The sequence below is a fragment of the Streptopelia decaocto genome, assembly GCF_964273445.1.
Source record: "Streptopelia decaocto genome assembly, chromosome: 10".
NCBI lineage: Eukaryota > Metazoa > Chordata > Aves > Columbiformes > Columbidae > Streptopelia > Streptopelia decaocto.
Genome location: NC_138665.1, coordinates 9,983,878 through 10,010,711, shown reverse-complemented (window position 1 = coordinate 10,010,711; position 26,834 = coordinate 9,983,878). Strand labels below are relative to the sequence as shown.

Below are 26,834 nucleotides of genomic sequence, written 5' to 3'. Positions count from 1 at the left end.
TAAAAATCTGGCAAACTAAGTTATCAAATGTTAAATATTGAAATTTATTACAAACGTGATTTATAACATGCCAGCCCTTGGCTTCTATTTTGGCTGCTTTATTTAGTGTGGGGAGCCCTCTGGGTCAGCTGGAAATGCCCGTGATGTTGGGTAAGGCTCAAAAGCCTGCTGTGACAGAGGCGATGCAACTCCTCTGCTCAGCACCGTTTAACTAGAGCTAAGGTATATCTCTATACCTTAGAAGTACAGAAAATTATATTTTCAAGATATCTTCCAGAGCATAATTTCAGAAAAAAAACAACAAACAAATCTTTTTTTTTCCCAGATTTTGTGTTTCCTGCAGAATGAAGGATAGAAAACTAAAACTACATTAAACACATTTGACAATGAGGGCTCGTCACTATGGCTTTTAGCTTCCAAGTAACAGAAGTAAATTGGGAATGAAATTCAGGTGGAATCAATGTTTCATTTATTTTAAATTGTTCAAAATTGTGAAATCAAATAAAATTTCCTATCCCTCCTACTAGCACAGTACTTGTACAAAAAAGCAAATGTTTTGTTTCAATTTCTTGTAAACAGCACCTATAATCAAAGAAATTCTGCCAGTAATCCACATTTGATATCTCTTCTGCTTCAATCTCAAATACACAACATAGCACTTTCTCAGCCTTAAGCAGTGAGCTTCTACTTGATAAATTCTCAAAATTACTCCTCCACCTACCGATCACCCACAAAGTTACTTTAACATATTGAAATTTATATATATATAAAAATATATGAAAGTAAAAATGTTATGTAATAGATAATATACTGTTTATATAAATTATCTAATATACATTACACATACATAAATATTTCAGCTTATTAGATGTAGAACAGGAAAGTCAAACAATTGAAAAAAGGTAGAATCTTACTGGTAACCTAAGTGACTCCTCTGTTAACCTTGTATTATGGATGCACCATAAAAAGCTTAATGTCAGGGGAGATGTGGTATTTTATTAAATGCTGCCAATATAAACTAGATCATGAGATAAATAACAAAAGAATTTGTGTAAATATGAACTAAACCTGGTTCATTTCATACCATCAAGTGGAAAAAAAAAATCCAAACTAAAAAAAAAGTTGTTTTTTCTTGCTGCCAGCAAGAAAATGTTATTGGAAGCTTTGATGCTTGTGGCACATCATATCAGTCATCATTAATTTGAATGAAACTGTTGGGTTTGCATTACTTGACATGCATTTCTAGTTGGGGCTTATTTTCTGTGCACATTTTGACAAGCGTATCACAGTACAAGTATTTCAAAACAAAGAACCAGTTTAGGATGCAGTCAGAGCAGTAAGGTATTTGGGCTAACAACCGCTTTGCACACAAGTCTGGAAGCTGGAATGCCAAAATAGATATAAATATTTGCAGAGCAATAACAAACATACATATGGAAAACAGTTATTGAGATTCAGAAACCTGAGGATATAAGCACAAGTTATGTAATTAATTCTATATCTTTTAGGTTTTTTTGATGACCAGCACTGTGCTTATTTGTGAAAAAACATAAGAAAGAACCGACGCTGAGTTCAGCATCACTGCAGTACCCTGGGGTCTATGCTAGTGCTGTACTGCAGTGTGACTACTGTTGCTATTATCCCACAATGCTGACAAAATTATCCCTTCATTTGGCTAATAAGATGGGGTTGGTGTCAGTCATAGGAATATTTGGGAAGGCAGACTGTAGATCTGCCTGTTTTCTCTGAAGCCAACCTGAAGATCTCCTTTTACTCTGAATTGAAGATCTGCAGTACCTGGTCTGAGGACAACTCTGTTGGAACTGGATGCCAGTCAGCTGTACTTCCTTAAGGACAGCACTTCCCAGCCTCATCCAGGTCACTATTCTCAATTAAGAACATGTGAAGATGACAGCACCCTAAATTCAGATGCAATTCTAGAACAAAATGCAGAATGATCATTCTAACTTAAAATGTCTGTGAACCACCCACCCAATAGTTTAATCGACATAAAGAAAATTCACTATCAAGATAGAGTGTGTTCTTTTTTCTTTAATTATTTTATTTTCCAGATAGCTGTTCATATTCTCAAATCACAGTCTATTTTTGGAAGGGCCTGCTGAACTGTTTCAGGACAGAACATATAATACCCTCTAAGGTTGCCTTCAGCATTCAACTGTGGATGAACTGGCAGGAGGTTCAGTAATACAGTGCGAGATAATGGGTTGCCGTGGCAACTCTGCTGCCTGCTGCCAAATTTTGGAGCTCAGGTTTAAAAGCTGATATCGGACCAAGGTCTTTTCCAAAAAAAATCACCACCCTCTCCAAGCCCTTATTAACAAAAAGCAAACACACAACCATATTCCTCTCAAAAAAATCCATCCCACATAAAAGGAGCCAGTCCTTTCTTGGTCACTTACCGCAGTGCTGTTCCCCCAGCTCTTCTGACCACAGTATTGCCTTCTCACATTGAAATGCTGTATTGCTATTATGAATTTGCTTGACTTAAAAATCAAACATACAATATTTATACACTTCTATTCAAGAATGTAGAAGATATAGATGCCATTTCTCAGGCAAGCAGCAGAGTTTAAAAGGCAGTTCTTTTACTGTGGCTTTTCAGAGCACCTTTTTCATGGTACTTGAACCTTAGCACAGCTCAAAATAGACATTTCCAAGTAACTAATTTTTCAGTTTCCTAGAAGTTCTTAAAAAGTGGTAGAAATTGTTGCCTTAAATTTATGCAACTTAGGGGAGTGTGAAAAAACTCTAGACCTATCCAATAGTTTTATTATAATAATACAGAAAGTAAGGCAATAATGAGTTAAATTTATAACAGGGCTTGAAAGTCACAAAACGCAGCACTAGCACAGTTCTAGCATTATATTCTCACTGTGAAAGCATTTGAATTTGGGTTTGCATGTCCCTGCTCTAAGTTCTCAGACAGATAATATAGATTTAAACTGCATTGCAACAAAAACACCCTCAACAATCTGCAACAATTCAAAAACCTTACAGAGAGAAAGAATGACAGGAGATACAGTACATAAGGGTATTTTTCTTAAGAATGTCAGTCTCTTTCTACTGTGTCTTCAAAAAGGGTCCACGCTTGGAATGAGCTAAAAGTAAGAGATGCAGTTTAACAATCACTGGCAGTTCAGATAAGAATGATCTTCATCATCTTCAAAATTCCTCTTGGTGATGGATATGCCTATGGATTTTCTCAAACTGTTCACTGTCAAGCAAATGCAATAATCCCTACATCAACTGGCAAGGCATCAGCAGAGCAGAATTTCAATCCACACGGTCTGCCTTGCACATCTTGCTTTTCCAGCCTAGAAACGAGACGCCTGCAGAACGCCTTTGCACTGCTCAGCACTTCGAGAATCCTGCACCACAGACCAGGATCATGTCATAGTTGTGATAAGTAAAGGAGGCAGTTTGTATTCTCCAAAAAGAGAAGCTCAAATAAAAATGAACGTGGTGACAAGTCTGCAAAAAGTGTGCTCTACTTCATTCAGAAGGCTTCCCAAAAGCAAAAATATATGGATTCTGAGCCCAGCATTTGCTCTTGCCTGTTTTTCTCTTTCAGAACATGTTGGGTCTGTATCACTAGGATTTTTCTCTGCAGATAACATCACGATACCAAGGTCATGGGGTGGACTACAAATATTAATAAATTCAATTTAGTCACAACAGGAGTGGTGAAATCCTAGAAAATATGAGGGAGTTGCCTTTAACAGCTTCATGTTGTGGTACATAAAGCTTTCTGCAGAAGTTCTAGATTGATGGGATCTGTTTGCTGCAAAAGCAATGTAATGGGGACACAAAGCGCAACAGGTCTGGCTAATTCATGCAGAAAATATAAATCAGATTGCCTCACAAAGTATTTTTAAAGAAATATCTTGGTGAAATACTTTGTTCTGGGCGGTTTATTATACAAATAACATTGACTAAAAGTAGAATAATTGTTTTGTTTCATTTCTTTCTGCACTAATTGCAGGCATTATTATACATATTTTCCTAAAGCCAACTGAATCTCCTTCATCAGCTATAAAAAAATCCCTTTTAAACTATTTAAATCATTAACATCCCTGATTCTCTGTTGTGCAATGCTTTACACAATGGTCTTATTTCTACTTCCTATAATTATATAACTGCACATCTGCAAATGTGTATATTGTTAACAGATTGTGGCAACACATTTGAATCTCTAGAGGAAAGTTCAAGGATAATGTTCCACACACACGAGCAGTACAAAAGAAGACTTTTTAGGACTCACATTAGTTTCTCTGCAGGAATTTTAAGAAATTATCCTGTCTTTAATACCTTAGTAAAAATCTTAAGTACTTATAAATTCTAATGACATATTGGTGTCCACAAGTTTCACTGGTTCCCACACGTTTTTGAGCACGTAAGAGCTTTGTAGATCCAGATCAGAGAAGACATGACTTAAAACTCCCCAGAATATATTCTTGAGGTCAAGCAAAAAAGTCCCTGCAACATTGTTTTGAAAATTAATTCCAGATAAGAGATCAGTAGGAGTTTTAGCAGTTTCATTCACATTTCAAAGCAAAATAATATAAGCACAAAATAATACCTGCTTTGCTTTTGTGGTCCTGATCATAAGACAGTGAAAAAACATCTCAGAACCACTACAGCTATCCTCAATGTAGGTTGTTAACTACCTGAATCATTTAATAATTGATGAAAACACACACAGGCTTTGAGTTCCTCCTCTCTCACATTTAATACTGACTTTAAATTAGGGTGTTTACAGAACTGTGTTTCCTATTGGCATCAGCCATCTACGAAAGTACATAAACAGCCTGATGAGTTTGCCTGACATTTTTCCATTTGACTAAAAAATAATGGAACTTGTGGTTTTTCTTTATAATGGGAGGAATTTAGCCAGATGAATTTATTTGCAACAGGATTTTCTGAAATACAAAGTTGTATCAGGCAAATATACACTAGTCAAAGAAAAGCTATGTAGAATTATTTAAGTACCATATTTTAAGAGCAAAAATTTAGGTAGCTTAACAGTTGCACTAATGTGTTCTGTTCCATCACATTGTTCCCCAGTAAATCAAATATCTTGTGTCCAAAAACACTTCCACTGAACCCCCTGATCAAAACATACTGATGAGACAGAAATATTGCATACTGTCTTTTGAAATTTTCTTCTACTCAGGGGTGTATTCTTGCTTAGTATTGGTTACCCAGTGAAATAGAGGGGAGAAGGATTGGCTTTGGCATGTAAATGTGGATTGGAGACATGAACACTTTTTGGTTCAGTCAATACCCTATCTGTCCCAAGGTACTTTCTTCCTGGATGAGACAGATATATGGACATGGACAATGGTCAGGCCAAATTCATTATTGAGGCCATATGCTCTCTGGTGCTTGCTTTGATGAGAGAAGAGTCACAGAGAGCATAAAGGTAATTTATATATTGTAAAGCAAAGACAATAGCACGCTACTTTTCTAAAAAAATCATAAAAAGATTTCTGAAGGGGTTCTTAGAGCCTTAGATCAAAGATCCTGAAAAAATACCCAGTACATATTATCATTGTAACTTTTAGACCAATACTGTGACATTCTTTGTCAGAAAAATCCCAATTTCTTTAACAGATTGCTTTTGCTTATTAGGAATTTAAGTATTTCTTATCTGTAGTTGGGCAAACTCACAGGCCACATTTTGTACCTACATAAGGAGACAAGTGAGAAAATTAAACCTACCACAAATACTTAAAAATAACAAGAAGGACAACAGAAAGAGCTTTTTCAAATACATGGCAGATAAAACTAACACCAGAGGCAATATAGGCCCACTGATAAATGAGGTGGGTGCCCTGATGACAGAAGATACAGAGAAGGCAGAATTACTGAATGCTTTCTTTGTCTCTGTCTACTCTGCCGGAGGTTGTTCTGAGGAGCCCCCTACCGCTGAGACCCCAGAGGAAGGCAGGGCAATGGAGGAGTTTGCCTCGGTTGATGAGGACTGGGTTAGGGAGCAATTAGCCGTTCTGGACATTCATAAATCCATGGGTCCAGATGGGACGCACCCGCAGGTGCTGAGGGGGCCGGCTGAGGTCATTGCTGGACCGCTCTCCATCATCTTTGCCAAGTCTAGGGAAATGGGAGAGGTGCCTGAGGACTGGAGGAAAGCAAATGTCACTCCAGTCTTCAAAAAGGGCAAGAAGGAGGACCCAGGTAACTATAGACTGGTCAGCCTCATCTCCATCCCTGGGAAGGTGATGGAACAACTTATTCTTGGTGCCATCTCAAGGCATATCAAGGATAAGAGGGTCATTAGGGGCAGTCAACATGGCTTCACCAAGGGGAAGTTGTGCTTGACCAACCTCATAGCCTTTTATGAGGATATAACAAGGTGGAGAGATGATGGCAGAGTGGTGGATGTGGTCTACCTTAACTTCAGTAAATCCTTTGACACAGTCTCCCACAGCATCCTTGCTGCTAAACTGAAGGAGTGCGGTCTGGACAATCGGGTAGTGAGTGGACTGTGAACTGGCTGAAGGGAAGAAGCCAGAGAGTCGTGGTCAATGGGATGGAGTCTAGCTGGAGTCCTGTATCTAGTGGAGTGCCTCAAGGGTCAGTACTGGGGCCAGTATTATTCAATATATTCATCAGTGATTTGGATGAGGGAATAGAGTGACTGTCAGTGAGTCTGCGGTTGACACCAAACTGGGAGGAGTGGCTGACATGCCAGAATACCGTGCTGCCATCCAGGGACCTGGACAGGCTGTTACCAAAGGGGAGGCAGAAAGTATCAGGAAGCTGTAATTTTTCCTGAAGGATGTGAGCTTCAGAGAGGCAGCATTTGGGTTTTATACATTTTTAATGAAGGATGAACAAAAATATTGTCTAGAGGTTTACAATATGTTATTAATTGCAGAAAATGTACAATGTACACAAAATACAAAACTATATTTAGGAATTACAGATTATCAGAGAATTGTACTTCTGTACTCTTGAATTAAGTCAATTAACCATAGAATCATATAGGTTGTAAAAGACGCTTAAGATCATCAAGTCCAACCGTAATCCAAAGATATGTGGGAAAAATAATAGAATTTTAAATATCTAAAACTGGACTGAATAAGAAAATATGTAATTGCCATCTATACAAAGCTCAACTATACCTCTTTAAGTACTTAAATAAAGGCTGCAGTCTTCATGGAGTTGAAAATAACATTGGAGAAACTACCATGACACAACATAGTACAAGGAAAAGACAAGAAGCTTACTGTCTGAAATAAACTACTTAGAAAGACATTGGGGGAAAAAAACTCATTTTTTTTCTAAAGAAAGGATGGATGTTCAGAATGGAGAGATGATATATAACATTACATCAAATCCGTAAGAGGTACTCAACAGACTGCATAAGTAGCTTTTGTTTTTTAAAAAATAGTCTTTGTTACAAAAAGGATCTATTTTTTGGCTTTTTGTACAAAACTTTTGGTTTAGTGCAACAGATACATTATTATAAGTTAACCAATATAGACTCTATACATTTACAATATTAAATGTAAACTAAAAGTCTCTCTGTGCAAGTGAATTATTTGTCTTCATTTTCAGATGTAAACTATTGTAAGAATGTGTTTTTATATTCTGGGCTAGCATCACAAAGTGCAGCCTCAAGGCATCTTGGCAGCTGACAACAGCTAGAGCCAGCCTGAATTACAATAATATTGTGATGTGGATCTGTATGGCTTTTTGTCTAAGTGAAAATTGAGTTATTCTGTGCTTTTACAGGTGGCATGGCCAAAACGATGGTGTTAGGATGCTGGGAGACAGTTTGCTGACAAGGATATTGGTTTACAGCACTTTTCCAGATAAGCTTTCGCTGTGATACTTACAATCATACAATTTTAAAAAGTAGTCTGTCCCCTGCATTCTTATAGCATCACAAAGGATAGATCAAACATCTGATAAAATTGGTAGGAAAATTGATGACAGCTACGAGGGAAACTGAAGGGAGAAAAAAGGTTGATGGATTATTATGCTACAAAACCCCAACAATAAAAGCCTCAAACTTACTTGCCTTACTTGTAAAGAAGTTGCATGTTTCCCTATGTTAACCTAAAGGTAAACCAGATGGCCCACCAGAATGCCTGTTTCCACACTTGTAAATACAACAAGCCAGCTTGTGTGGACTTGAATATGTGTCTGTGTTCGAATCAGTCTGTGTACTGGAAGTTAGATAAGTCATTAAGGAGAAAGACTTGAAGTGACTGTCTCAAACCTCTCAGACACCTGCCCCAAGGCAGCTCATTTTCCCATGAATAATCGAAGAGCTCTGTAACCTCTGGTGTCAATGATTCAAAGGAGATGCATGGCCACACATTCTAAGTTTTTTTTAATTGACATATACAGCACCTTTCTTGAGCCTCAGAACACATTTGTGGGCTTAAGAATGAAGCACATCTAAGAATCGCTACATTCTACAATGCACAGAAGTACAACTGCCTCAAGGGTCTCCCTCTCTTGAAATTAAAGGCAGCATTTATTACTTCTTAAGATACAATGAACTAGAGTCACATTCAAATATCAAAGAAGACTGACCTTGGGCATAAGTCCTTATTCTGTCAAGGCTTTGAGACGGCATATGATACAGACCTATACTGACAAGTGTCAAATCTAAATACTAGGTTTTGTTGAGGGTATGCTAGATCCTTTCCATGCTCTTTAATATCCAACGATAATAACTGGTGGTTAAATAAGGGTTGTTATTGTCAGTGAATAAGCAGAAAACTCAAGTATTTTCTACATGAACATTTTCTACGTGCCTCCAGGAAGATTAGCAAAAAGACTGAGCTAGGCTTCTCATGAGCATGGTCAGAGGAGAAAAGATATCAGGCAGTGGATATAAATTAAAGCAAGGGAGGTTCATATCAGTTGTAAGAAAAAAGTTGTTACTATTAGGACAGTCAAGCACTGGAACAGGTTTCCTAGAAGTGTTCCTATGTATCAGCCTGGGAGTTTATCAAGATGAAAGTAGAGAAAACCTTGAGTGACCTGCTCTGACCTTGTGCCAGGCCCTGTGTTAATCAGGATCTTGTAGAAACGCTGTGATTTTTTCCAGTTTTGGCATACAGCTTTGTAGGTGGGTTGCAATCTGTAGTACAGCTTCCAGTTATTTGAGGAAGCAATTGTGTTTAAATGTGTCAACACTTTCCCTTAAGTGGATCACTTCTACTGATTCCTTTGGTAGTAAGTGTCTAAAGTAACTGATTGTCTTAAACTGATTTGTGTTTGCTGGGATTCAAAGTTGAACTTTCCCACAGATATTAAATAGAGCTGTTTGTTTTTGTCGTGTTCCTTTCCATTTGACTGTGACTTCTGTTCATGCTAGTGCTGTGCTATGCAGATGTTTCCTGGAATATCTCTTTTACAAAGGATGGACTAATGGGAGCTCTCTTGAAGCACCATTTTCAAAACAGTGCAATAAAAATATTCAACTTCTTGTTCTCTTTATCTGGCTCCACATGCAGTACAAATACGCAGACTAGGTACACAAACCGTGAAGACCTTGTATGATAGGTCGTTTGGGTAGAGTGACAGCTCTTCTACATAGGACTTTAGTTAGTTAGCAACAATCTCTACATATGTAGACCTCATTATAATTATTTCCCCAAATGCAAGCCCTGTATACAGTATTGATATGACTTTGTCATTAACATGAATTTCTAAAAAACATTATGTCGGGATAGACTTCAAATATCTTGAAAAATAGGAGAAAACATTCTTTCTGTGCTTAGCTTGCTTTTTTGATTGTCTCATTCAGCATATGCAGATTTTTCCTATTTCGGTCAGCTTTGCATTGAAGACCTCTGGTCCAAAGCTATCCTTGACTTTTATCTTCCTGGTCTGCCTCACATCCAGCAAAGATCTACTTCATTAGCTCTTGCTAGTAACCTAGTCCTTGCAATACTCCTGCCTTTGCAGTCTGTAGATGGTATCTTTCTTGAATTATTCTACAAGAAAGTTTGATGATTCCTTTTTATTATTCTTTGCTAGGCTTGTGGGAACAGAGATATATATTTTTTTTAATAGGCTTTTCATACAGCAAGTGTACTATCAGCTCAGGGCAAACACAAAAAGAATAAGAAATCATTTGCTATGTCTGTTCTGAGAGGAGAATAAAAATTATATAACTGCATGAACATATTCCTCTTGCTTAAATTCTCAAAAAAAGAAATTACTGTTATTAACTAGAAGATCTGGACATTTTGAAATGCATTAGAAAATTCCTTTCTATAAAGTGTTTTGGTGGCAGATGAACATGGGAGGCAGATGTAGGTGGTTTGTGACAGAAAAAAAATTCTCAGTTACTTCTTATGGGTAGTTTGTGACAAAAGTATTTTTATAATTTTCTAATTCAAATATTGTATTAGGTATTTACAGTTGTCATCTTAAAATTATTATAAACACCTATTTAGTCTCTTACTATTAATAGATATCTTTCAAATTATCTGGATGATCACAATTTTTAAAGGCTTGTAGAAACATGATGTCCGACTTCCTGCCAAATGCCAGTCTACCATCATATTTAGTGCGATTTCCTAACCGGATCAAAGATTTTCCTGAAAAGCTTATACCCACTGGATTGAATGGAAGTTTTTTAGAGAATGAGGACTTCTTTTTCTTCAAGTCATTAGCAAGCCTCCTATGGGATGAACCATTCAACCCCCTCCCGCCCGCCAACTGCAGGCAGTGCTGCTTAGGTCTTTTGCTTCTGAACTGGAATTGAGATTTCTGGAAATGTATCTCTTTTTCATAACTGACAGCTGCATTAGTTTTCCTTGGCTCTACTGTAGCTGTTAGATAAACACCTCAAACACTACCTGGCATGTCACACAGCCACAGAATAATGGGTTGGAAGGGGCCTTGGGAGCTCACCTAGTCTGACCACCTGCTCAAATCAAGCCCAGGTAGAGCAGTTCCACAGGACGAGTCCATTTGGGATCTTTCTCGGAGGAAGGAGATGCTGTAGCCTCTCTTGGCAATCTCTTCCCACCTGCTTGATTACCTTCATGGGGAGAAAGTTTTTGTTATATCTCACCAGATTTTCCCATTTTTCCATCACATTCCATCATATGCTCTAGCTGTCTGACCCTCCTGGTGGCCCTGGCTAGACTTGCTTCAGCCATAGAAAATCCAGTTCTTTGGAGATTTCCAACCATGAGGGTAAAAAATAACATCATTATTATAGTAGATGTTTATATAAATGAGACTAAACATCTTAAATTAGGAATAGCAATAACAGAAATATCTTATAACTTTTCACATCTAGAAGTTTGAACCCAGTCAGAGATACACCTAAAAATACATTAGAGATTTATAAAGAAATCATCAAGAAGTAAACACTCACATTGTATTAAGTTTCAAGGGAACTTAGTTTTTCTCACCAGAAGATAGATATAAATGATTAAAAACAGGTGTGTGGCATATATATGTGTAAACATGGTACAGCTTCATACCACATACCTGCTCCTAATCGTGTCAGGAATGAAGTTTTGGATTATCAAATCATTTACACTGCCCTAGTACAGCACGTTGAAATTTTAGCCAGAACGTTAACAAGCTGTGTAAAAAATAATTTACTTATGCCCTACTGGAAACATGTTCTGTGCTGATTCAAGCTGATTTTTTGAGCAAGAGAGTCTCTTCAGCAAATGTCCAGTTTTACTATTTTCATTTCAACTGGATACACTTTACATCTGCCAAAACATGCTGAGTTAGTAAGAAACAGACCCATTCACAAACAGGAGTACTGTTTGTACATTCTTAAGGAAAATTCAAGGAATATGCTTTTGATGATATCTTGGAGTAGAGGATGACTTTTGCAAAAGGGATTTAATGAAATGAAACCAACGGAAGCTTTGTGAGATGGTGAAAAAATGTGGACTAAATGTATCAGAGCTGTTGCTAAGTGGAACTGACAGAGCTGCTGAGAAAGCTCTGTGAACTGATTAAAACAGTAGCAAGAACCTATGTTGTCTGTCCACCTCTACAAGATTTTATCATAAATTATTTTATTAACTTAGTATACAGAGACTCCTTCATTAAAATAAATCTCAGATTGCCATGTAGGCAATGCTGAGGAATATACATAGATAGCACTAAGTATCATTACGTTTATGAAATTGAATAGGATGATATCCATAGGCATGTAGACTGAAATTGAAAAGTTAAGAGACATTAATTTAAATATAATATTTATTTAATTATTTTCAATTTGCATGTGAAAACATTTTGTCTATGTTATTTCAAAACACATTGGGAACAGTTTGCATAGCCCTGCCTATTAAAGAATGAATGGGAATGCATATACATAATCTATTAAATTTGCTGAAAACATGTTACAGTGTACACTAACAAAAGAAAGGTGTTTTCTAAAAAAAATCACGCTCGTTTCACTGTCCATGAGAAATTAAGAGCAGGATGGCAAAGGGTGTTTACACAGGCACTTAGCCAGGAAACAGTGTGTTTTCCACAGATACAGTCATTCTGGGAGCACATCTCTCATTTTCATGAGCTCTCCCCCTCTGTTCTCATATCCCTCTAATTATATCAAGAAATCTATCTGTAGGTGAGAAAATACATACAGTTCTGCACAATGTGTTCAACTGCTGCCTCTTTCCTTTAGGTAAGTGCTACCACACTGAGGCCATTTGTAGGAATTTTACACAGCACGGTAAACAAATGCAAAACCCTTAAGGAAACACATGAACTGCAGGAGAGTTTCACAGTGAATCGTTACCAAAAATCTGCGTAAGGAGACTATAAAAGAATTCTCTCTAAATCTTCTGTGCAATGCAGCATTGCTTATTAGCAGGCTTGATGGAAAACCTCATGAGATAGAAAGTCGTGTCACTTTATTTGTCTGTGCTCTCCTGCATCTTAAGTTGCAGCTTAGGATCCCTGAGGATCATGTGAGGCTGGGTTATATATGAGAGAGCGGTGCTATAGTGCTGGGAGTGTGTAAGCCAGGCAGCTGGGTAGTGTTATGGTTGCTGCTTTCCTGTGCTAAGCTGATTTACTTGTTTAAGGTCTGACCTCATCATCCTGTCAGTATGGATTCCCACCTATACAGTTAGCAGCAGCTTAGCATCGGCTTGAAGAGCTTGCAGCATATTAATCAGAAGAGAGAGGGAGAGAGCTACCGGTATTTGTTCTTTTGTTGTCTTTTCTTAAGAAGAGGAGTTGAAACACAAGAGATAACAAAGAATTCATTTCCTTTCTAAAAGAATAGGCTTCTTTTTTTTTTTTTTTTCCCCTCGAAAAAAATGTCAGTGTCTGGAAAGAAAGAGTTTGATGTGAAGCAGATCCTGAGGCTCCGCTGGAGGTGGTTCAGTCACCCCTCGCAAGGCTCCACCGGCACAGGGGGCTGCCATCAGCAGGAAGGATACGAGCACAGAGGGACACCGGTTCAGAACAGGTTCAAGAACCACTCTCGGGACAGAAATGGGCTGAAGAAAAGCAGCAGTCCTATCCACCACAATATCCTGGTACCTGTGCCAGGTCCAACCCCGGTGCACCACCGATCTATTCAAACCTGGCATCAACAGAATCTCATAGAACAGCTTCGATCAAATGAGGATTTTCCCAAAACAAGCACAGAGGAAAACTGTGTCAAAGAAGATTCAAGTAAAACAACACAGGAGTTGCAGATGATCACAGAAGAAAATTCAGATGAATCTGCAGAGAGGTAGGAGTTTTAAAGTCTGCACTTAGAAAGCCATACTTCTGTCCAAGTTATTCCCTTAAACTGTCTTAGTTTTTAACCAGAGTTCCTTACTGCATTAGTCTTACTTATATATGTGCACACCCACACTCAAATGAATATGAACACACATTAAAAAATGAACAGGAATGCTGCCATGAAATTTTGATCTTTGCTTAAGATACATCATTTCATAACTTCCATAAAAATAACAATCTGCCAGTTCATCAATTTTCCTCTATCACAGTTTACAACATATTAATTTTTTGTCTTGATTTATTATGTTAAAGTGCAATGAAAAACTGAGCCTTCTGAAATCCTGTCCTCATTCTGACTTTATCAATGGGTGCAACTCTGACAAATGGGAACTGCTGGAGGTGCACAGTCTGTGTGGTCGCCCTCAGTGTGTCAAATTTCTCACTGCTTTTTTTTTTACTGCCTTCTTGACAAGTAAAATTAACCTTGAACTAGGTGGAAAGGAAGCATCATTATTTGCCTTTTTTCCAGATTTATTTGAAACCACATTACTTTCACAGCTTGTTTAGTATACTAAGAGACAAACACTTTCTGCAAGGTCAGGTGAAAAAACATTACAGCTATGAGACCTTAAAGGTACAAGCACAAAGGAAGAGCTATTTTTAAGATGTTAATACAGAGAATATTATTTGATAAGGCATGCCTTTTAATTTTTTATGATCTTGTTTTCAAAATTGATGTCAGTATTATTAGCTTATACAACAACAACTTTACAGCACCTTGGACTCAAATTATGCATTTATAATGTGATTATTTGTACCATTTAATGAGATTGTCATCCATATTTGGGAACTATTTAGGTTACTTACATTGTATTTAAATACAAATCCATCTTACTTGAAGCTACAGTTTCAGTGGAAACAAAGCTGACAGTTTGTGTATTTTTAACAGTTATTATTTTTCAAGTTGTACATCTGGTATAGGGAACATCCGCAGACTGAACAGAAAAAAGGGCATACCAAAATGTCATTTTGAAAACAGTACTAGTAATCAGTGTGTACTACAGAAAAACATTAGAGAAAAAGATCAGTGAGGTAGGAATACAATACTTCTGTATGTTTACATACTAGTTTGTACTGTGTAAGAAGCATTCACTTAGTATACCTTACTTTGAATAACAGTACAAGAAAAGGAACATTGAATAATCAAAATAAGATTCTATATCAGGTGAAGAAGAAGGTAAAAAAAGCACCGTGAATTCAGTTTAGAATGTAATAAGCCACTGTCTTCTAAAATAAGATGTGACATTTCCTGCAGCTATATATAAACTTTCTGCTGAGACTTCATGAAATTTTGTGCCTTTTTATTAATGAAAAGTTAAGTTCTTCTCTTGAGCTGTTTAAATTTGCAGTTTTTAGAAAAGTTTTGGTAATGTATAATATATATCTTATAAAGTATTTTTATATTCAAATAAGTGTATTTTCTGTAAAGTTATCAGTAAAACCTTTAAAAGACTAAATTTGTAAGAAATTGTTTAGAAAGTGATTCATGTCTATGAGTTTCTCTATAAATAAAATTTTATTTCAAGACAAAAATAGATCAGTAAAGACACCTCAACCTAGTTCCAATTTCTTAAATATGTATCAACAGAAATCATTAAGTAAATCATCATTCTCTTCCCCTATAGCATGCAGCACAGGCCACACATGAATTAATATGCTAATTGGCTGGGTAGAAATGAAATATTGAGAAGAAGAAATACAGAGAAACAGCCTTATATCTATATCTTGTTGCTGAACATATTTTAATCGCTTTAGAACAATGCCTTATCTTATTCCTTTGAAATCATCCTATTAAGTCATTTTGGGTCTCCTTCTTCTTTAGAAACTCCAAATGGTCACAAATTATTGTAATCAATGGGTTCTGCTAGTAAATAACACAGGCGAAAAATGAGGCATTTCCAAGATCCCCTGGCTCCATCTTCTCATGTTATTAAAGCCATGGCATAATGAACTATACAACAATTGCAGCCAAATGCTCTTTCGCGTTCGTGCCTGAGGACACCAAAGAAAATCTCATACAAATTTGCCTTTTATTCCTTAGAAGTGGTTGTGTCTAATGCAATGAGTTTACCTCTACCTGTTTTGAGCTGGGATTTAAAGCAGGACAGTGTTACATGTCACTTGGACATTGAAAATAGTAGAAAAGGATAGAAAATCTGGCCAAAACCTCAATCTTGAGCAGACTATGAAAGCAATTTCTAGTAGCAGCTTAACACTTCCTACCAAAAAGCTCTGGAAACATGTAAACAATATTCTCAACTTCTCTAGAAACCACAGGTCTTAATGCTTTCAGTGTCACAGACATAAGAACATGAGGCTTGATGAAAAGGACTTGTTCCTAAATGATATGAGCAATGACAGGCAAAGTCAATGAGGGCCTAAGCTCCCAAAACTTACTGGTTTTGTAGTAACGATAGCCAGTTAAGGTGCGACCAACCAATACATTCTAGTTGCATAGCAGATAAATAAATTGGTTATTGGCACAGAGTAAAGCTTCCCAGAGTGCCTATCCAGCGTTGCTAAGAGAACACACTCAACAGATATCAAAATATCCCGTAGGAGTAGTAGGAGTAGTTACATTTATACAGTCCTAAAATGACATCTGGCCCTTTGAAGGCAACCTCGAGGCTGATGTGGCCCCCCGTGAGAATGAGTTTGACACCCCCACTCTAGAAGCATCTAAAATGGTGGGCCTTCACCTGGTATAACATCCTTATGGAAATGGCATCAATAGTTCTGAAAAAAGCTGAACAGTGAACAATACACATTTCATTGACCCAGGCTGATTCTCACTAATCTACTCCTTGAATGAGGATTGTAAACTTTTCACAAGTGCAAACCAGAGAAACTCGCTAACACCTGAAGAGATATCAATTTATTTTATTTAGACTGTACACTGTATTCCCCACTATAAAATATTATGGTATTACTGGGATGGTCAGAAGGCTAAACCCACAGAATGTGGCCGTGCAAATGAAGAGTAAAAACCTTCAAAGATTTTAGGTTTAGCTTTAAGTAGGACCTTAAGTGATCTCTGAGACAATGCATGCTAAATAAACTGTGAAATGCTTCTGGTTCAGAAGGCACAGTTGTGGATTTTTGTGGTCATCTCTGATCAACTCTGTCTCAAATCATCTGAGGCCCAGGCTCATCAGTCATGAAGACCTCGAAGCAGTTCCATTTCTTTCAAATAAAGTGATGTGGCACCATGTCACCATTTATACAAAACCAGGACACACTGGTCCAGAGACATCATAAAAAACTTGAAGGATTTAATTGCTAGATTTTGTTTGACAACAGAAAATTTTCTTCTGTGTGCAACACACAAACACACACTTGTGCACAAATAAAGCACTGATACCTCTTAATAAGAAGAATCCACAATACTGAATTACCTTGATAAAGGTTGGGCTCACAGGTGTGGCTGTATTGACCTTTCAATATGAGCACTATGCCTAGCATTTATTTACATCGTGCTACATTGCCACATCAATTGATGCATGCTTGCTGGGAGATATATTATGATTCTATATGTATATTGTCAAAGACCATGTGTGCTGGTAAAGGATGTGTGTACCTCTTTTCCCAGTTGCCCAAAGGCAGTTAGATTTCAATAATGAATCCATTCATCATTTTTGTCTTACATTTTTTTTTCTAATTATGTGGCTGAAAAATTGCTGACAGACCCTAGTTTGGTTGACAAACCCTAGTACTGCTAAAGATACATGCTTTCTAATATCCCATGTGAGGCAAAATATACTTCTAATTAATTTTAATATAAACTTTGGTGTCATAATCCAAGCATTTGGTACTGATGTACATGGAAACATATATTCAGGAGTAACCTCTTAACTGAGGTGATGCATTTTCAGTAGTGACTGTATATGATGTTCAGTTCTTTTGATAGTTCATCTCAAGGCATGAAAACTTGTCTAATTGTCTTTTCATTTTTCCTGTCAGCCATGTGGAAACAACTAATTGACCGTTTCCCTTACTGTCTATGACATATACATATATACACATATACATGACTGCTTTGGATATTATCCCCAACATGAGGGTTTTCCCTGGAGTTCTGTTTTTATTTCTTGGCTCATATTCCATTGTGAAATAAAGGTACCACCAGAAAAACCTATCCCTTTAATTGCTGCAGTATCCCAGAAGATATTGAACTGGTGGAAAAGAAGAAATCAGTGTGCAGTGCCAAACCCCAATTTCTTGCACATACAAAGCCATCTTGTTCAGTTAGTTAATGTGGCACAGATGAAAGACATATGATGTCATGTTTCCTTCTGCTGAGCACTTTTTTTGGGAGGAGCCATTACCCTACACGTTCATTACATCCTCTAAAGTTTGTAACAGATACTCACTGAAATGATATCTTAATTTTTCAATAGAAAAGACCATTCAAAGAAAAGAAAACAGGTGATAATCTTCCTGGTGAAAGTGGAACATACGAGTTATTCTATGAAACCACCAGTCAAACCTGATTGAGAAGATTTTTTCATTAAGAGTACAGTTCTGAGTATCAAATAAGCAGAGTCCTACCACTGATTCATGAGAATGACTGAAAATTAATGACAATGCACCTGGTAAATGGAAGGACTACCGTGTATCCTTTGCAGAGGAGATGATGAAGTGCTGTATTCAGAGTAATACACATGACACTATTTTCTCCTCATGAGTAAGAATTTGGTTTTCTGAACCATCTCTGACACCTAAGGCAAAAGTTTACAAATGTTTATTCCTAATCTCACACAGCAGCAGCCTTTATCTTTAAATGAAAATATAACTGCTCCAATTTTATTTTCACTGAGCTTCCAACGTTTTGAAAAAAAAAAAAAGACAGCTTTCAAAAATCGTAACTTAAACAGATAAAAGTTTTGCAAATATAAAAAAGAATACTGGACATGTAGTCAAACAGCATGTCAATCCTTCTATGACGAAGCTGGATTGACTATATTTAGGTGCTGACTTATCTGTAGCACAATTTGAGCTCATTATTGCCTTGATCTTTCCCCCATGACTATGGACAGCATATTGTTCTGCTTGTTCTTTGTATTCCTACACTATTCTTTGCACATTCCTTTATATGTTTCAAAATTGCTATAAGTCTAAAGAGCTGCAGCTCTCTTTTCAGAGGCCTATGCTAGAGACAACTGATCACTTTCAGTGCCCTCCTGACTCCAGTGTGCCTGTGGATTACTTGCAGTGCTGCAGTCAGATCTGGAAATGTGCTGCTTGAAGCCTGACAATTCTGGTGTAAAGGGCAGGATCACTTTCATGTCATTCTGACTATAAAACTGCTTTAATATCCTCCTCAGCAAGGTTTTTTTTGCCTTTTTTGTGTGTGTGTGTGTATCTGTGTGAACAACACGATGCTATTGCTCATGCCTGCCTTGTGATTCATATAAGCCTCCTGACCCTGTACCAAAGACCTGTTCCCTTACCATCTCTATAGCTTTGCAGTTATTTGTGCCTAAATATAGTATTTTGCACAAATAAATTCCATCTTATATTTATCAGAGAATGTCTCAAATTTTCTGAGTTAATATCCAGTTGTGATCCTATTTAATGTCTCCAATTTACTGATTTAATATTCAATTCTGATCTTATGCTCCAATATACTTGCAGGTCTTCTCAGTTTGTCATGATCTTCAACTGTAATAAAGTCCTGTCTAAGGTTTCTCTTAATTTCCTCCTCCCTCCAAGTAGTTTAGAAAATTTATGAAAAGTAATAGTGGAACTTCAGAAGTAGCAGTAGAACTTCAGTGGGGCATTCCTTAGGAACACAGTTTGATTTAGCTTCCTATTTATCAGTGAACCACCGATAACGACGTTGAAGGTCTGATTTCAAACCAGTTTTGCACCCATGCCATAATGGTTTACTTCAAACAGTATTTCAGGTTGAACTTAGTGCTATCTCACATGAAAGAGTGTCAGATTATATTCTCATGTCCAAGATATAAATTACAAGTACTTCTTTTCTGTTCTCTATAATGCATACTACAACTTTTTAATGAAGGACTTCAATTTATTTTGACATATTATTCTTCACAAATCCTTGCTGACTGCTTGTCTTTTTTTGAGTGCTTAGAAATAAGAATTATATTACTTTTACACTGCAGAATTTGGAAAGAAGAAATTACGCTTCTATCTTGGGGAGAATTTTACAGCTTCTTTAATACTTATAACAACTTAATATATATTCAGAAGTGTATTTTAGAAGGATTATTTTATGCCAGTCTGCTATAGATAACCAAAATTCTTTATTACTACTCAGGGACAAGTGAAAACTAATTGTCTTCTAAAGATGACTTTTATCTAAAGGTCAAAATATTAATTGGAAACTGGAGACATTTGAAATGGGTTATTTATGATATTGTAGCTCATCTCTCAGAAGTGATGCTTGAGCAGCTCGTGGCCTTTCCACACATCAGTGCAGTGCCAGAGCAGTTGGCAGCAGGGGCACAGAGGTGACACTCTGGGCAATGTTGGTTGATGAACATCCCATTGGCATTATTGAGATGCTGCACCTGCTGGTGCCAGAGATTACTTTACCTGTACTTACGAACAAAGGTGCATGTAGCACATGAGATAATTAGTAACATTAAGCTGAATTTTAAGAGCGTTTTACTGAACTCCAGTCACAACTGGTTGAAAAAAGAGAGTAACCAAGAAAATTTTCCTTTGGTATCTACTGTTTGCTAAGTGTAGAAAATTTGTGAAGTTATAGTAAGTGACATCTGATGCAGGATTAAAATCTAAGAGGAGAATTACCTTTTTCCCAGAAGTTGATAATTCACAAGGAGGAATAAGATCCTTTAGGCAATGTGCAAATGTAACGAACAGTGACCAATGGAATAATTCTGACTAAACAAATGTTGTTGTCTCATACAAGAGCTCTTGGTACTGAAAAGAGAAACAATATGTTTCAAAGACAGCCTCAGCAGATTTTATTCCTATTTCCTCCTTCTATTATGACATCTTATGAGGAACTTGAAATGGCCAAACTATGTGACGTTTAAGTGGGTTTTAATAGTTATTAAAAATAAAGGAAGAAGCAGGTTTGTATTTTGAAAATAATTTTATACTTAGCCTGTGAAAGGAGTGGATATTTGTTCAAATATTATTTTCATAGCTGAAAGCATCCTCTGGATGTCATCTAGTCTAACCCCATCTCTGCACATCCCCCCAACAAGGCTATAATGAGAAATAATATGACTTACTAAAAACTCACAATATTTTGCAGGCTTACATTTTACATGCAGAGCTTTCAAATATGAGTTATTATAGGCAAGGGAAAAAAACCACCCACATTTAATAGCCATTTAAGAACCTAGGACAATTCTATTAATTTCAAAACAATTTCTTTATGATTCAATTATCTTCTCATTTCCACTCCACGGAACGGCTCACTCGCAGCAAAGACAGCTGTTCAATTACTTTTTAAAGAGTTATTACTGTTCTTAAAATCACTTCTTAATGTTGCCAGAAAAAGTTAAGGAGATGATTAAACACACACGGCCAATGCAGAGCAGTTTTTACAGACACGCTGAGCATATGCAAGTGTAAAATCAACAGGAAATCACACGGTTGTTGAAGGATTCTTGGAAAAGGGGCAGAGAGTTTGCTTGATTTGAAACTTGTAGCTAGACAGCATTTTGAAATAAATGGATAATTTATTTTCAACATTTTGTGGCTGAATTTTTTGCTTTGATCTATTTGAAGTACCATAATGAGGAACATTACTAAAATCTTTCACATTTAAAGAAATAAAGGGATTTGTTTCCTACAGTCAAACAGGTAAGTTAGCCTAAGATATACCAATTCCGGTTAGGTCCTTTCATTCTGCTAGAAGAAAATAATGATACTATATTTAGAAAATGACTGTATCAGGTGATAAAGAATATGGCTTGCGTCAGGCATACCTCTAGGTATGTAGACTAAATAAATACAAAAGTAAAGCTGAAGGGCTGTCAGGATTCACAGAAAGAGCTCAAGTATAGGAAATAAACTTGAAAAATAATCTCTAAAATAAGGTTATAACACAGCTCTGACAACAAATCTTCTTTCAGTCCACCCCTTTCCCAAGCACAGGCTTAATAGTCAAAACTCTATTCAAAGCTAATTCAAAGAGAACAAGATCTTACAACCTGGCTCTTTCCAACAATCCCACCTATCCAACAGTTATTAGCATAAACCATCTTTCATCTCATTCTAATAACTGTTTCCATTATATACAATAAGTCAGGATATTTCACTAAATGTCTGTATGCTACTCACAGGTGACAAGAAGGATAACTAAAACTATTTAAAGAACACCCTACCTACCATTAACTAGAAGTTTCCTATTACAATAAGCAGTAAAAACCACCACCATGTTTATAATGAAATGTTTTGAAGAGCAAACATGAAGGGAATACAGTTGATAAAGCAGACAGCCACTGCCACCATTGCCTATGCTTCACTTTACCTGATAAATTAGAAGACAAGAGGGAGGCATTCTTGCAAGAAATGAACATTTTGAAAGCCCGTTCATTTTAATAGAAGCTGAGAAAAAGAAGAACTGGGCAAATATACCTTGATTTGAATGGAAATTGTGAGCAAACCACTAAGAAATCCTAGGAATTGGAGAAAAGCTATTTTAAGCTATTACATATGGTTTGCGTTGCTAGGGAAACCTCTTTTACAGTGTTCGTTTAGCACAGATGCTCAGGAAAGCTCTGTGTCTCCATGTCATACTGTTTCAGAATGCTTCAGAATGTGAAGAAACAGAGATGCACGTATACACATATGTGGACAAAAATATCTCTGTAATTTTGTCTTAGTCATGTTCTATGTCTCTGCTGGAAATTAGTGCTCTCCGATTCTGCCATGCCCACACTGATAAATCAAAAGCCTTGTAATTAAAAACCTTTGTTTCCAGACTGAGGATATTTGCTCAGACAGTTTGGATTCATTTGTCTTCACGTTTTAGTCATCTATTTAGAACAAAAGATTTTCATTTGCCATATACATAGTGAAAATGCAAGGAGAAAGTCCAGCTGTGGTGAAGCCCTTTCTGGCCCACGTGTTTGATCCTGGGGCAGAAATGACTTGCCAAAATGTACTATATAACCTGCTCCATGCAGGCTGTGCTGCCAGAGTGTTCTGCATTCTCCCCTGAGCTCTCTGGTGCCTGGGTGGGTGACCTTAGGTGTGCATCCACACACCTGGCAGGCAGCTGCTGCTGGCCAGGATCAGGAAACGTGCTCTGCCTTTGCTTTTTCAGAGAGCAAGAGCTACAGAAATTTAAAAAACATCAGACTTGAATTATTGAAAAATAATTACTTTTTCAAATTCTGCAATACTGCAGTCTCTCAGTTTTAAGAGACTTTGTAATTTGGGGAATGGCATATTGTTACTGTATGCTGTTGTTTACTCTTGGTGCACAAGGAAAGTGCATTCTCACTCTGTGTCCAAGCAAGGTACATTAAAACAATTCATGAATTCAGCCAGGTGAATAGTAACCGCTGTGCCAGATGGACCTACAAATGTATGCAGAATCACGTTTTGGGAACATGTGTGTGTGCAGTCACATCACAGGTATATAACCAGTGTTATGAGTATGCTGCAAGCTCAGAAAGCAGCTTTTGAGGTTTTTTTATTGGAAAGGTTTGCTGATTTTTGCCCCTACTGTCCTTTTAGTGAATTCAACAATTTACACCACCTCCGTGGCCTTTCCCAACCTACCATTCTGACTTACAAGAAGTGGAAGCCAGTTGACTCCTGATTTTTATGTTTCTTGAAATTTGCGAATGGGTCTGCAATAAATTGCAGTTTTAAAAACTGAGCCTCCAAACTCAGGAACAAAATCTCATAGACAGTGACTCTTGAATAGGCATTTATATAATAGTGAAATTTTTAAATGTTTGTCCTGAGCAGTTGAACAAAAATAATTCGCATAATATTATAGTGCAAGTAAAGATCTTAACCAGATCTAACTGTGCTTTTACACAGTAATAAATTACAGAAATTCTTTACTATGTACATAGGAATCTCCCATTTCGTAATTATCTGTATACAGCAAAATGTGCACAGAGGACTTTACCATAGACACCAGATGCCAAGAAAGGAACGCAGGAAACTTTCAACAAACTGTCATCCTGATAGCAAAGGATCAACAACTGAGGGAGTACACATGCTGATGAGAACAATCTGCACTGCAGTGAGCCTGGGAAATAATTTTATAATTAACCTCCTCTGTTAAAAAAATAAATATACAACTTCCAAAGGAAAACAGCTTAGTGGGTAGAGTGTTTGGATCTATCCCTCTTTGTAACAGGAACTCATGATGTGGCCACAGCTGCCAGGAGCGCTCAGGGGCTCTGCAGTTTGGTTGCAGACTCTTTTCCAGCAAATTTCCCACCAAACGTGTGCCTTCTATTCACAAGAGAATTCAAGATACCCTAACACAAATTCATCCTAATATGAATCATAATGACATTAATCTGTATATTATCATGTCTGGGGGGAAGAACAAAACTCAAAACAGCCACAGTACTTTCAGCAGGATGCTGAAGCTACTGCATTTAATCATATGCACACTTGCAATCCCAAATGGGAAAAACTATTTTAACTAATGCAAACTGAGAATAGTGGCAGGTTTATGTTAACACTAGCAATAAAATATATTAAAACCAGGCAGTTTCAAGAGCACCAAGTTTTAAAAGAATTGTCAGTATTAACTTTCAATTTAGATAGGTTAGAAGTCAGCAGTCTCTCTGTTACTACCTCAGCAGTCATCAAGATATCGTACAATTTTGCATGCTTTTTTGGACCAAAGTTTTTTACCCAACCCTAAAAACTTCAACACAAGATTTAGGTGTTACATTTAGAAAGAATAAATAATAAAGGCAACAATTGCAGTAGGAATTTGAAGGCAGAGGTTGGGACAGTTACTGATATGACATAATTATATCAGTAAGCAATTGGTACAGGTGCATCAACTTTATAATTATTTTACCTGTGTTCAGAAATGGCTTCCTAACTAAAACATTTTTCTTATTTCTCAGCCAGCTGATGCAGTTTATCTCTAACAGATGCCATGATCCTATGACTTGAGCTAGGAAAACAGCAGCTTGCAGCCTCCAACCCAGCAGACAGAGGGTCAGAGCCCCAACAGCTGCGCAGGAGATGCTGCCTGCGTGGGGGCTGACTGTGGTTTCCTTGAATAAGCAGAAAAAAAATAGAGGGAGAAAAGAAAAAAAGATGAGTTGCATTGTAAATATTGCTGCACAAACAAACAGAATTGATGAAGCTGCAGTTTTGTCCCATGCCCTGTCACCGCTGAGGCGCATCCAGTGCCCCACAGAGCTGGTCACGCTGCTACTTTCAGCTCTGATAAAGTCCTTAGGATGTCTCGTGTCTCAAACTGGTTTCCAGTTTGCTGCTGGTGGCTGCTCTGATTTACAGCGCAGAGCTGAGGTGATCCAAAATAAAAATCTGTGACACTGATAGCTGAACTGTTACTTGATTAAACTGAATTTCACAAATGTTATATCAGATTAGATAGGTACATTCAACAAATACCCAACTGGGAAGTGGTCACCATAAATATATAAATAATAGCCCTATCAAGAACAATAACATTAAAATACTGCATTTCATCCCTTGGTTTTCATGCAATACTAAGCTTCTAAGCTTCCTTATAATCAGATTTTCTTTCTGATTTTTGGCCATAGGCACACTTAATGAGGCACTTTAAGAACATACTGAATTTTAAAAAGGACATGGCAAATAAATGGCATTTCTGTTTTATCATGTTCTAATTAAATAATGAGGAAAATTGAATTTATCCTTTATGTACTGATTAATGAAGAGTGCTGTGCTGATTAATGAAGAGTACTTTATTAAGACAGAAAATAATTCTAACATAATTCAGAAATGTAAGGAATTGTAGGAATGGAATGATACATAAAACTCATCACATTCATTTTCCTGACTAAAGAAAAGATGAAGCTTTACTTCCACAACACCATTTTGAAACACGGCTTATTTAGGGTCCAGTATGTTTTAGCTGTTACCTCAACTTTCCTTTTGTAGCCTGTTTCATTCAGGTACTTACACACAAGTGTGAGTATGTCTTAGAAAAGTAAAAGTTTGCCAATAAGTTCAATAAGGACAAGGCAAAGATGGCTCTCAATTTAAATTCTGTTCCCCAAAATTTTGCCACTAGTTATCTTATGTCGATGTAACAATTAAACACTATTTCTATTGTATGCTTGTCTATAATAAAAATATGGAGCAGCATCAGAAGCAGAATTTGCCTGGAATGCATTCAGAACGTCATCTGCCTTTCAGAGTGAATCTCTGATAAATTTTCATGAGTAGCTATACCAGTTATTCATATCTCTTATATTTATTACGCTTGAAAATGTCATGTGAAATAGTGTCAGAAGCCATCCAAAAGTCAAGATGACTTCTGACAACTAATGTTTTTCTTCCAGTAAGCTATGTTAGCTTGTCAAAAAAATACGTTATGACATGATTTGTTCTGAACAGCCATGCTGGCTGGTATTTATGACCTTGTTATCATCTAGGCTTTTAATGTTTTTTGATTATTTCTTCAAGTTTTCAGTTTATATTGTCTGTTTCAAACTTTTGTGTTGCTTCTTTTGAAAAATGGTACCATATTTTCACTATCCTTCACAAATCCTTACAGGAAAACTCCAAAGTTATTTCACTTGGCTCTCAACCTAAGATGAAATTTATAGTGCTCAGCTACTTTGGAATCATTCAAATATAGATTTATCTCTGCTCTCTCTAGGCTAATCTGCCTTTTTAAGCCATTATTGCTAATGCTAATGGTGTTAACACCACTCAACATCCTAGTGAACACTAACACAAAGATGTCATTAAGCAATTTGCGTTTCTGATTCTACAGAACAATTAATTGATCATTTTCCCTCCCAGCTTAGTAGAAAACTAATTCCTTGGTCATCATAGGACTAAAGCACCTTTGAAACTTCTATTACTCAATATTAAGTTTATTTGTTTGG

The 26,834-nt window shown here is 36.9% G+C and overlaps 1 protein-coding gene across 3 annotated transcripts in view; it reads left to right on the top strand.

The window, feature by feature from the left end:
- Positions 1-26,834, top strand: part of KLHL4 (kelch like family member 4) — a gene marked incomplete at its 5' end in the record, with an annotated part of 67,271 nt that overhangs the window by 18,163 nt on the left and 22,274 nt on the right. The window contains one exon of one of the 3 annotated variants that reach the window (XM_082062156.1): positions 13,324-13,738. The exons of 1 other annotated variant lie outside the window; for it this stretch is intronic. In XM_082062156.1, the coding sequence (XP_081918282.1) occupies positions 13,701-13,738 (38 nt within the window). Of the gene's footprint in view, positions 1-13,316; positions 13,739-26,834 lie in introns of those variants that run through there. One more of the 3 variants, XM_082062154.1, reaches the window with a different exon arrangement.